Source organism: Peromyscus californicus, unplaced genomic scaffold (genome assembly GCF_007827085.1).
Source record: "Peromyscus californicus insignis strain IS unplaced genomic scaffold, ASM782708v3 Scaffold_21__1_contigs__length_65335640, whole genome shotgun sequence".
NCBI lineage: Eukaryota > Metazoa > Chordata > Mammalia > Rodentia > Cricetidae > Peromyscus > Peromyscus californicus.
Window position 1 is genome coordinate 50876498 of NW_026294514.1, and position 13637 is coordinate 50890134.

At 41.2% G+C, this 13637-nt stretch overlaps 1 protein-coding gene across 1 annotated transcript in view; it reads left to right on the forward strand.

Moving 5' to 3' along the window:
• LOC128117838 (uncharacterized) overlaps window positions 1-13637 on the forward strand; it is a 118442-nt gene that overhangs the window by 60531 nt on the left and 44274 nt on the right. Inside the window, 1 exon segment of the mRNA XM_052750248.1 lies at window positions 3448-3626. Coding sequence (XP_052606208.1) covers window positions 3448-3626 — 179 coding nt within the window.

Consider the following 13637-nt stretch of genomic DNA (forward strand, 5'->3'; position numbering starts at 1 on the left):
CTGGCATCAGGACACAGCCAGCATCTTTCTATTTTTGTTTTTGTTTCTTGACAGTCTCATACATGTATATAACGACTCTTGTTGTTTTCATCCCCTTTCTCCCACTGAACCCTCTTCTTCAGCCCAGAATCTTAAAGACTTGGCCAAACAGTTACAGCCTGATGACTGAAAGTCTTACTTTGTTATCTTATCTCAACAGAGTAGCATGAAAAAGGGGGACACCACTCAAAAACTCTTACTTTGTAATTGACATTATTAGTCATAGTACTACACACACCTGTACAAACTGAGCTTTATTCCGTCGTTGAGAAACCCAAACTGATTTTTGAAAGGCATCCAGTGTCACACTGAAAATGGCTATCTGTATGCGAACCTTTGGGACTTTGTATGCTCGATTGCTTTTTGAGACAAGTTTTCACTGTTTGGCCCAGGGCGACCCTCAACCTGGGATCCTCTGGTTTTACCCTCCGCCACCTGTGCCGGGATTACAGGTATACAGCACCACTCTCTGCTGAGTCTTTATTTAAATTAGCTTGCCCCGATACAGTGGTTTTGGCTTTTTATAGGGCTGGATCCCGGCCGACTCAAAGAGGAGATTTAATCACCCATGTAAAAAGTAAAGGAGCACACTGAAGCTCAAGGAGCCGGCAAGTCTTTGCCCCGCCAGGACTTTGTTTCACTAAGTGCAGACTTTAGTAAAAAATCAAACACAAAAGTGCCTCTGGGGGCCGAGTTCTCAGCTGCTGAACACGGTGCAGGCCCTGGGGGACAGAACACATCTTGCACATTTCTCTTCTGCACTCTTGTGAGGGTGGTAGAGCTTGTCTGACAGCCGAGGTGTGACTCTGACACAGTTTAAGATTGGTGGCATAATAAGACAGTGAGCCAAGGAGAAAGTGTGAATTAGAAAAAGAAATCTTTTTTTTTTTCTGTTTCCTGCAGCTGTAAATAACCTCCCTGAATGCTACACTTCCAAACATGGGCCAACATGCGAGGGAAGGTTTTTTTTTTTTTTTTTTTCTGGGGAGCTTTTGTTTTGAAGGACTTTGTCACTAAAGAACTGGGGTGGGTAGAGATGTGGTTTGAAAACTTCTTTATCTCATGAAGCTGATCATTGGCCTGGCTCTTTCATCTCAGGCTGTAGACAGTCTCCTATCTGCGTTCTTCATCCCACCCACCACCCAAAGCAAGCATGATGCCTGGTAGATAGAGGCAAAAGCTGTGTACTTCCATTCCCAGGCTCATGAAATTAATAAGGCAAAGTAATATGGGGGTGAGGGAACTAAGAGTTGTTTTTTCTTTTTTTTAACTGAGATATGTTGGGGTTAAAAATAAATTGGGTCAAAAGAAATGAAATTATAGTTGAAGAAATGAAGAAATATTGTAGTTGGTGGCAAGGACCAAGCAGCAGGGCCACATGGAAACAAAAGTGTCGGGGGACTTGAAACTGAAATTGTGTTTGGACATCATCTAAGAACACGCTACAAACACAGAATGTCAAGGCTCATGCCCAACCTGCTAAATGAAGGCATAATGTTTAATGAACCACTGGCTGATGTGTGTTAGTTTTTTAAGCACCAAATTAAGACATTTCCTAATTTTAGGCTTAGTAAATTAATAAACACAGGAAGTTTTAAATGTTAACATTTAGAATTTTAGTTCTTCTAGTGCACATACTACAATGACTACAGAAGCAGATTTTTTTTTTTTTTTTTAGCAAAACATAATATCAAAGTCTAAACTCTCACTCAAGCTCTTCTGTGAATGTCAAGCCCAAGTCCTCTGGGCCCCGAGTAGCATGTGGTAAAGAGTATAAAACTACCCTCTCCCGACAGCTGTTTGGAGCTCAAGAACTCCCCATGCATCAGGTTCATGTCCTCACTCTGGGCATGAGAAACTTCCTTCTAACATGATGAAACCATGCTGCACCAGGGCCAGCTGCATCCTTGCCCCAGAGAGAATTTTTCATGATGCACCAAGTTATGTTTCTGACCAGGCTGAAGCACGAGCTTAGTCTGATCGGTATCAGAGAAAGTCGCATGCAGTCTGTGTAAGCAAGAGGAAAATGACCTCGGGGGCAGCCCACTGCAGCAGTCCATAAATAAATTGGCAGACATGTCAACTGTGCACATTAGTCCAGGAGTGCAGTACTTTGGGGACTACAGTCCAAAGACAAAGACATTTGTGGGTTGCCGGTCAATCTGGAGCATTTCTTTTAATTTTTCTGGATGTGTTTTTGACAGGAGCTTAAGGGCAGTTCAATAAATTAAAATGTATTTACATGGCAATGAAGAATTATCTTGACATACTGAGAGTTATTTAATTACCAAGGTGCTTCGCGTGCTGCTAAAGTTAAGACTGTGTCAGCCTTTCTGGGACAAATCTTTATTTTCAGGGCCATGTGGCTCAGCCAGGAATGATCCCCTGGGTTGGAGCTTGTCAGTTATAGAAGATGAGTCTCCTTGCTGACCCCCATTTCCATAGACAGCTCTAAACAGATCGGTAATCTCAATGTCAGCCATCGTGATGAAGTCAGCGCTGCCAAGGCCAAATGTCCTCCTTCGGGGATGTGGCCTTCCTCTCAGAGGAATTGTAAATGAAGTCATAGCCCATTTGCAGTCTTCAAAGTGTGTCAGGGTTGCTGTCCGTCTGCATGGCATTCAGAGAGCTGTCTTAAAGCATCAAAAGGTAGGGGTGTGGTGTCCACGCTGGCAGCAACAAAGCACAGTAGGTAGGCAGTGACCTCATGTTAACAGGGACAGAGACAATATCCAAAAGCTCTTCTGTATAACAGGCCTATGTTACCAGCCAAGAAGACATTCCAAGAGAAACAGGAACTGGGAGCTTAGGGTAAAGTCACACTTAACCTGGAAACAGAAAAAGGTCAGTACCCAAGACCTCCCAGTACTGCTATTTCCAAACTCAAGGGTTTTGATAAGCTATAGTTTCAACAAGAGAGTTAACTAGTGACACAGACTCTCCCTCTGGCTAAACCAGATAAAAAAGGCTAATTATTGCAAACAAAAGTGAAGTAGAAATTCGAGGCATACACCCCACACACACACTCCTCCTAGGAAGTATATCAAGATGTTTAAGGAATTAGGTTGGTACTACAACCAGTGGCATTGCACAGACTTGACTGTCATCGGAACCATCGTGGCTATGATGAAGGAGTGTTATACAGTTGGGGAACTTGGATCCCACATCAGTTCAACTACTTAGCTGTGAGTCAACAGCGAGATAACGGTCCAGTTCTTCTATTCTTCCTAAACACATAGGTTTGAATTCTGAAGAGACTTGGTTTAATCTAGTGGTAGGATTCTGTTTCACTGTTTTAAAAACTATAACTGTTTCTCCATCCATTACTTCTGCACTGTCACGGTACCTCCAGAAGGTTATAAAATGTTAATCCACTGAACTATATATATCTTAAATTCACACCTGTAGGTCCAGACATCTTGACTCTAGTGGTGGGATCCGACATCAGCCGCTGTCCCAATACCCCATGGCCCACCTGTCGTGGCTACCTGCATAAGAGGACTCACTCGGGCTTTGTGAAGGGCTGGAGGAAGAGGTGGTTTGTGTTGAAGCATGACGGCTATCTCCTCTATTACAAACACAGAAAGGTAATGGCTGGTATGGGTAAGAATAAAGAACATTGGGAAGTAAAACCTCCTTGGACTAAAACCTTCCATGACCAAGAGGTATCGTTCAAGGAATTATATGGCAGGACTCTAGAAACAGTCATTTCCCCTCTGACTGCCCAGGAATTGTTCTTCCTTCAAAAGTCAAAGAATTATGACTTATGTTCTCTTCTGCTGCATAAATCAAGGCACATGTTTCTTCTCATTTACTTCTGTTTCCATCCTCTATGCAGATTTCTTTTCATTATCACTGTAAAGAAAATAGGAACCAAAGATAAGTTTCTCGTACCGGGGTAAATCAAAATGGACCCATAAAAGCATAGCTCTCCAGGCCACAGTTCAGGCAGTGTACTGTTGTCAGCAGAACTCAGTGTTGCTGAGGCTTCTGAGACAGAGAACTTAGCAAGTCACCTGGAATACCTATTTCATTTTCCAGGTTTCATGAGAATGGTGATTTCTAACTCTGGGTGAAGGCTGGGACCACATAGGGAATGTCCCCCAAGGTGTGCTAAGGCAGTCCTCCTCCCAGATGTTTGTGACTGGGTGACTCTGAGATGGGCCCATGCGCTTGGAAAGACCTTCTTTAGATGAATATAAAACCACAGTTCACATTTTGTTATCATGTGTGTCTTTTCAGCCAGATGCAATCCAGTGTCTGATTCTGTTAAGTGACTGCAAACATGCTTAAAAATAACAACAGAGATTTCATATAGAACTCCTACTTTTCGTCTTCTCATGAAATAGTCTCAACAGCTGTCAGCAGTCAAACAGACTCCCTGTCCTAAAGAATACATGCACTCCCCCACTCAACAAAGGATGCACTGTCTCCCACAGCCTTGTGATCTTCTGGCTTCCCTCCAGGGACATTCATGACCCACCTCTAATCAGGGTTCAAAACAAGAATTTTGGCTATTTACCTCATTCATGACATAATCTTGTTTTTTTTTTCCTTCTGTCTTTATTTTATATTTCTCGTGTGTGTGTGTGTGTGTGTGTGTGTGTGTGTGTGTGTGTGTGTGTGTGTGTGTGTGCACTTGGGTGCATGTATAAACAAACTTAATTTCTTACTGAAAATATCTAGTAAAGAAATGAGTATATTGTGAGAGTGAAGTACGGTCTAATACTGAATTATTGTGGGGACTTTCTATTCCGACATTCTGAGCCACTTGCTCTGTGAACGGCTCTGCCTTTCGTAGGAAAGTGAACTGTACAGCTCCATTGAGAAACTCTGTCTCCCTCCAGTGCGGGAAAATAGGATTTTTCTCTAAACAGGATGAGACATTATTATCTGTCCTTGGTTTCTGTTCTCCTGAGTTAAAGTGGAACAGACAAGAAGTTTTCAATCCAGAAAGCATTGTGGAAACACTAGACACCAATTTCCAACCTATGGAAACATGAACATTCATGTTTCAGAAGCCTGTAGGAGTCCTAGAACCATGCCCACGTTCTCCTTCCCCTTACCTCCTGAATGGGCAAGAGTGCAGCCCTGGAAATTTGATACTTTCTTTTTTAAGGTAATTCTAATTGTAATTGAGTAAATATTACAGTCAAGTGTATTCCAACTTAAGATTAATAATAATAATAATAATAATAATAATAATAATAACTGACCTTACGTACTGTCATCTGGAGACTGTAATCCTGAAGTAGTCTGTCTTGCCCTGCATTGGTAATCAATTTCTGTCTCCTCTTACAAAATAGGGATCATAGTAGATGTTAGTTTTTAATGCTCTGCTTCAACAAACTAATATAAGAAATATCCTTGAATCAAACATCTCTTATTTTAAGATCTCTGACTGCTGAGATTCAGAAGGGCCAGCCAGGTTTGCTAGGTGGCAGTCAGGGGCTGGTGCTGAGGCTTTGTTAGGTGCCATCAGTGGATGGTGCTGAGACTTTACTAGGTGGCCATCAGTGGATGGTGCTGAGGGTCTGCTAGGTGGCAGTCAAGGGCTGGTGCTGAGGGGTCTGCTAGGTGGCAGTCAAGGGCTGGTGCTATATTTAGCTCATGTGGTGTTTTTGTGAATCTTTGAATTAAATGCATTCAGATGAAGAATGTGCAACCCAGTTTATCACAATCCCCACTATTCTTCATTGCCTCATCTACTTATTTTTATCACCTACCAAACTTTTGGCATTTGAAAGTATGAGTGGAATGGAAGGTATGTGCAACTTTTAAACTATACTGGTAATTTTAGTTAAATTTAGAATACTTTTATCTGTTTTCTAGTCTTCTTTGGGGGTGGGGATGTGGGTCTCGTGATCAGCACACAGGTAACAAAAAGCTGTTATGAAGAATGTACCTGTGGCCATCATTGCTACATCGGCTTTTGATGCAACTATAGGAGAGTATAATGAAATAGCATTATTTCATTTTTCAAGAGCCCAAATCAGGTGCCTTTTATGGCTACCCATTCCAGAATCCATCATGTCTGATCTGGAAAATAGATAGCAATGTCTGAGAAGAGCTAATGAGGCATACAAAGAACATAACTGAATAAATTAGCAGAAAGTGCACTCACCCATTCAGAAATCACTCATGCAACAAATGCTTATTGGATACTTTTTATACGCCACGCCTTATGGAAGCACCAGGGAGAAGGCAAACAAATATGGAGCCTGCCCTGTTCGTGCTTATAGCTCCATGTAGGAAACAAACGTAAGAAAGTAACCCCACAAGTAGCTTTGATTAGTATCACAAATAAAAGTGTATCTAGAGAGAATAGTTACAGCATTCTCAATCAAGCACAATCACACTGCTCTCAGCCGTCCAGTTGTTAAACCTTGATAAAAGAGTAACTGTAGGATATAAGAAGACTCAGTATTTTTCAAAGAAGGCATATACCAGGACGGACAAACTCAGAAGAGGTCCGTTCCCTTTCCAAAGCTGGAGTTCAAGGGAAAAAGGGGGTTCAACAACTGGATGGCCTGCAGCTCACTGGTTTCCCAGGCCCGAGGAGTCTACAGTCCGGGTATAAACAGGAAGCAAGCCTTTGGGGCCCCACGAGGCAGGAAACCTTCAGTTGGTGGTTGGTGCGGATTTATAGCAGCGGAGTGAGGATGCGTGTGCTGCCGAAAGGCCTGGAACATGAGACGTCCTTGTCGCAAAGCCTCTGTCAACAGAAGTAGTTTCAGAAGGACTGTGGGAAACAAGCCGAAGGAAGTAAGAGGGAAGTAAGCCGGGAAAAAGCAAGGCATCAGAGTGTACCTGAGACCTGCACAGTTTGTCCATATGGTAAGGGTCACAGAAAGGTGACCACCAGACCCTGCTAAGGCAGCAGGGTCACAGAGAGACAGCATGTGCCGGGCCCATGGCCGGAATAAAGCGCCTTCTGCTGGTCACAAGCCCACACTCCTGGTCTACCCTGCAGCAACTGGAGCAGAGCAAGCGCCTCCCTTCCCTTGCGGTGTTCCTCTAGCGCCCTCTGCTGAGAAATGTTAGCACCGCAATGCTTGCACAGACCTGGATCATGAAATGAGTTCATTCAAAAAGAAACAAAAGCGGACAGTAAGGGGTAGCTGAGACACAATGAGAGTGCCAGTTTAACACCTGGGAAAAGAGTGAAAAGCTTGGATAAATTAGGAAGGGATGTGAATATATAATTAATTCTGCAGAGTGTGTGTGTGTGTGTGTGTGTGTGTAGGGAAGAATATAATAACATTTAAATGGAGACCAAAGAATTTAGTAGAAGTGAGCTAGACAGAAAATGTGGATAAACAGTTATTATCCAGGCCAAGAAAGCAAGATATATGGGATCTCTAAGCTGAAGAAAGAAGCAAGAAGGGAGGGAGGGAGGGAGGGAGGGAGGGAGGGAGGGAGGGAGGGAGGGAATATTGTGTTTAAGGAACTTAAAAATCTCTACTGTGGCCCACGAGGGAGAACGGAGAAGGAAAGTTCGTCTGGAGAAGAAGCAGGAGGCAGCCTCACAGGGGCCCAAGATAAAAATAGCTGCTTTGTGATGTTCTTTTGACTAAAACAGAAAATACCCTAGGTCACGGGATTTTCTAAAGTTTATTCTGACCATTTTGCTGAAAATGACTTAGAGGGTGACAAGAGTCGGACAGGAGCAGCCCTCAGAAAGCCAGGGCTGCAGCCGAGGCAACAGGCTATAGTGGTCCTGGCTAGGTAGAATGCTCTCCAAAGATATTTCAGGACAAGAATCAATATCATTCACTGCTGTAGGATAATCCTCTTGTGCAGTGTAAAGATTTGTCACTCGAATTGGTTTAATAAAACACGGATTGGCCAGTAGCCAGGTAGGAAGAATAGGTGGGGTGACCAAACTAAAGATGATGGGAAGAAAGGCGGAGTCAACCAAATGCAGAGGGAGAAGGACATGAATGTACCATGCTAATAAAGGTAGTGCTACATGGCAGTGCATAAATAAGAAATATAGGTTAACTCAAAATGTAAGAGCTAGTACTAAGCCTGAGCTATTGGCCAAGCATTTATAATTTATATTAAGCCTCTGTGTGGTAATTTGGGAAGTGGCTGCTGGGTATTTGGGAACTGGTGGGCAGGAGAGAAATGTCCAATTACAATTGACAGAATATGGTAAGTCATTTTACCAAATACCGCAAACTGGGCATCTCACAAGTAGAAGACATGTATTTCTCATAGTGCTGGGACGGGGGGTGGACTAAGTCCTAGAGCAAATCACCAGCAGACTCAACAGCTGGTGAGGGCTCACTTCCTGCATTTTTAGGGTCCCATCTTTTCACTGTGTCTTCACACGGAAAAGGGGAAAAGAGACTCTTGGTAGCTTAATAGGTCCTAATCTCCTTCCTGAGGATCACTCTTGTGACCTAATCTTCCAAGAATCCTACCTCCAAATTCCTGTGCACTGAGGACTAGATTTTAGCATATGAATACAGAAACATAAATATTTAGTTTATAGCCTAGGTGAAGCAGTGTGGAGTTTCCTGGAAAGAATGATTGATGAGGTAAAATTCTAATGATTCACTGAAGTAACAGGAGATCGAATGAGTATATGATCTGAAGTTTAGGTTAAACTAATGTATTATTGTTATTGGCAGGTCTCTGTAGAGTATTCAAGGTTAGAGCTAGGAAGAAATTACTTATATATTCAATGAATATGCTATAATATAGTAGATGGTAAATATATTCAGCTATAGAAGTTCATCAAGGTCCTAAGGTAGCATTTCTTTAACTTGGGCTTTGAGAGTCTGCAGAGAAGGAGGTAGGCAAGGCAACCAGAGAAGCAGAAGCAAAATCCAGAGGGAATATATCCTAAAATAACACAATATCACAGTTTTAGGAAAGAAAGTAGTGAGTTCCCAGTCTACAAGTAAGCCCTACTAGGTGAAAATTTAAAAACATCTATTTTACTATACAACATAGCATACATTGATCATTTTGCCAAAAGTAGTCTAGGTAATATAAAGTGAATTTGGAAGGAAGCAATTCATTAACATGAGTTAAAAGCTGAAAACAACCTTCAAAGTCCAGACTTTTGAAAAATTTTGACAATGAAAGAGATAGGAATAATAGGGTCACTGGAGAATATTTATTCCATTTACAGTTAGTGTAATTACGAATACAATTGAATTTTAAAATGCTATGACCATTTTGCTTTCCATGTTGCTCTTCTGCTCTGTATTTCTCTTCCTTTTCTTCCTTTCAGCAAATTAGTTTTTTTTTATATTTAAAATATGTGTTATTTTAATGCCCATCTAAAAGATTGCTTTACAGTGTTTAAACTATGAAAGCTGATATAAAAATAGTATGTGTATTTTGTAATACTACATATAGGTTTTTTTGTTTTTTTTGTTTTTTTTGTTTTTTCGAGACAGGGTTTCTCTGTGTAGCTTTGCGCCTTTCTTGGAACTCACTTTGTAGACCAAACTGGCCTTGAATTCACAGTGATCCACTTGCCTCTGCCTCCCGAGTGCTGGGATTAAAGGCATGTGCCACCACCGCCCGGCTACATATAGTATTTTATGGGTATTCTGGCATTTAATTTAACCATATCTTATACAATATGTTCATAATGTCATGTATTTTAGTTTTATACAGATTGTAAACCTATGAGACATTGTTAATATTCTTTTATAACACTATATGTGCTTCATTTTTAACTATATTTTTTTACCGTATTCTATGATAACTCCTTCTTTGCTGGATCATCAAACATTTGACCTTGGATCATTCTTCTTCTGATATAGCACTATTTAGTGAGTGAACATCAGTTACTTTATCTTTCCTTAGTACTGTCCGATTTTTAGAATGGTTAGAGGATCCTTGATTTGGTAGTTATTTCTTTCCAGAATATTTTGAATGTGTCTCTTTCTATGACACTAAGAAGCTAATTCATCCATAGAAACAAGGAAATCCAAAAGAGCAGCCTCCTCCATGTGCTGTGTGTCTTTGGCTTGCTTCCAAGCTATAGTTAATAGCTAATTTGCTCTGCAAAGCTCTTAGTTTAAACCTTACATTTTTACTTCATTCCCCATTTGATTCTCCTTTACAGCCCCTTGCTTATGCTGCAATTATCAATCTGGCCTCTTTAGTTCTTTGAGCACACTTATCATAGTCATATTAAAGTATATTTCTAACATTCCTTTATCTAGAGTCTCCAGAAGTCTTTCTATCTTCTTCTGTATTCTTGGCAAATCTGTTCCAGTTGTAAAAGATAAGAGTGCTGGCAATTCCTGTCCCCCTCAGTCTTATCAGTAAGAAAGCATGTAAAAGTCAACCTTCAGTCCCTGTGAGCGTTGATCTTTGCCCCAGTACCCTTACTTCCGGGGCCATTCATTAGAGCCTTGTTTACCAGGACCACCTCTTTTTTAAGTTACCTTTAAGAAATATTTGTATTAATTCTTTTGAGAATTTCATACTGTCCTCCTTACATCCAGTCTTCCCGTAGCCCCCCTCCCCTTCCCACCCAGTCACCTTTGTGTCCCCCCACCCATGGAGTCTTGTTTGTCTTGTCCAAGTAGAAGGGTCTGCAGGACCACCTCTTGGATAGTCTCTCAACTCTGTGAGTCTGTTGAATGTTCTAATCATTTCTTAGCCTTTTCAGATGGAAGTAATCCTCACATTAAGCGAATTCCTGCTAGACTTTGGCTTCATTGGCCTTCATTGTCTTCCTACCTCTGTGAGATATTGGAGGAGTATTTATATACTCAAGCTTTTCCACGTTTCTTTTCTAGCAGCCGAACTGATCTTCATCTAGTCTGGCATAATTAGAAAGAGAACTTGAGTGACAGCTGAGATGGGAGGTGGTATGAGGGCAGAGATGTTTTTGTAATGTTTTAAATTGCGAGATATTCCTTTAAATAGGAGTGCTGTTAGAGAGTAATAAAATCTAGCAGAGGAAAAAAAAATGGAGGTACCAAAGAAGAGGGATAACAAGTAGATGTATTTGCCATCTATCAAAAAAAGGAGGTTGTAGCTAGCCCCTCACCGACAGCAGAAGATTAGATTACATAAAAGATATGGCTGAGTTTTCAAACAGGCTCAAAACAAAAGCAGGCATTCCTTGCGCATTACACAGAACAAGCCACTGTTTGTTGTGTCTTATGAATCTCTATGCTCAAAACCGAATGTGGGTGTGTGTGTAGGACCGGGAGGCATGGCATACGTGAGGCTCTGAGGATGCTTAGAGAGAAAAGCACTGTTTTGCTTCAAATGCTAGTCTCTGCTTCAAAAGCTGTGCTATTCACTCTGTTGGGGGAGTAGTCGGATGGGGTCACAGCACACAGTTAGAAGAGAGTTTATTTTGAACAGGAAGTAAAGTTCAGAGCATGAAATAGGACCAGTTCATTTGTGTAGTTTAAATATCTCTTGTAACTAAGACTTATTCATTTGTATTTTCTTTTAGCACAGCAAAGTGAATCACGGAGTGATACAATTCACTTATTGCTCCGGTTCCGGGGATCCAGTCCAGGGCCTTGTGTCTGCTAGGCAAGTGCTCTGTCAGTAAACTACATTTCCGTGTAATACTTTCCAAGTCTACCAACTTAGAAGACTACTCTTGGGCAGAGTAGAGAAACAGATTAGAGTGGGCCCTAAAGGTCAGTCTAGCTTTGCAGCCCACCATCTTACAATGAAGAATTTGTGTCGTAAATACCGGGTTAATTAACAGTTACCAGAAAAATATGTAACTCTTGGGCCCAATCCTGAAATTCATCAGAGGAAACGCAGTACCAGATAATGGGCTTGACTGGATGGTGGAAGGAGTCAGGACAGCTGGTTTCTGTAGACACCTAAGTTTTCTGTGTGTCACCTTAAATACAACTATTAGACATTGGTGACAAAGTGGTGAAGACGGAGCTCAGAGAGAGATTCAGTTGGGTTAGTCATGTAAACATGTAGATGGTGTTATATGCCACAAGGTCACCTAGAAACAATGTGTGTGTGTGTGGGGGCGGGGGTTACCAAAGCAAAGAGCCAAAGACCAAACCCAGTTGGAAGTCTCTGGCAAAGGGAGGAGACTGCATCAGCAGACTCTGAGCGAAACGGGAGCAATCTGGAGTTCACGGGTCCGCAGAGTGAACGCTGCTGTGATCCAGCTGTCCATGAGACAAGCTTAGTGTCTCACAGGGGTGGATCTGTCCTTCCAACTGGCCTTTTCTTGCCTTGCCTTCTCTGTGTTTTTTTTTTTCTTTTTTCTTTTCTTTTCTTCCAGTCTGAAAACATGGTCATCTCTATCATCCCCCAGGGAAAGGAGTAAATTCCCTTGAATAAACATTTCTTATAATTAATTAGTTTTCTATTTATCTCTTCTTCTAAGGCAAAAGCTTTCAAAAGGGCCATCTAACACCTTTTTTTTCCCCTACTGCCTTTCCACACCTGCAGTCAAATACTTGAGCAGGGCAGACGGCTGTTGAAGTTACAAGCATGCTCAAATTATCCAGAAAGAGTGGAGAGTAAGAAAAGCAGTGGGTTATCAGTGTGTAATGGGAAATCACACTGACCTGAGAAGTGTTCTAGATGGATTAAGTTAACAAACAGGTAGACCAATTATTACAGCCTGGGTGCATGATTTCAAATACTATACTAGAATTCATTTTCTCTTTCCATTTTACTCCATTCTCAATAAACGGCCTGTGTTTTTGTCACAAATAAATGTCAGTTTGAAATAACTTTAGATTTGCTTTTCTAAGAGGGCCTAGGAATCTCTTCTCACAGTGCCAAGCATCCACCTAGAACTTTTGCTCCAATTTTGTGCCTACATGGAAATAAATTGTAGTTGGAGACTACAAGCCCTGACTTGAAACCCTCCAAGGTCACATTCCAAGGCTTTACCGTCACCCTGCTTCTGTGCATGCCTCTACTCCAGACCTCAGCTTTCTCTGGTTGCCTGTCCCACCTGCTCGCGTATCCTGACGGCATCCTTCAGAACAGGGCTTCTTAAACGTTTTCCAGTCAGGACTCAATTTTACCCCCAAAATATTTGTGTGACCCTGGATTTGGAAATATATAAAATAAATACACAAACCAAACACTTAATGATAATAAATCTTAAAGAAATTAATTCTAAAACCATTTCTTGTATACATATAATTTTACTGTTTACTAAAGACGAAAGCAAATTTTAATACCAATAAGATGGATGTGATCCTTTATTTTTACATAAAAATTCCAATCGTACAGAGGTCAGTGATACACTCCTTTAATCTCAGCTCTTGGGAGGCAGAAGCAACTGGATCTTTGTGAGTTAGAGCCAGCCTGTTCTAAATTGTGAGTTCCAGGCCAACCAGGTTTACAAAGTGAGACTGAAAAAAAAAAAAAGAAGAAAGAGGGAAGGAAAGAAGGAAAAAAGGAAGGAAGGAAGGAAGGAAAGAAAGAAAAAGAGAAAAAAGAATTGAATGTGTGGTGCTCCAGTGTATAGAACACCTTAATTTTTTCAGGGTTGATTGATATTTTGAATTTATAATCATGAATGGAGAGGTTGTTTCTTCATAAAAATGCAAAGTTCAAAATGGCTAAAGTATATTTAGGACCATTCAGAATTATTGGAAATTCTATCT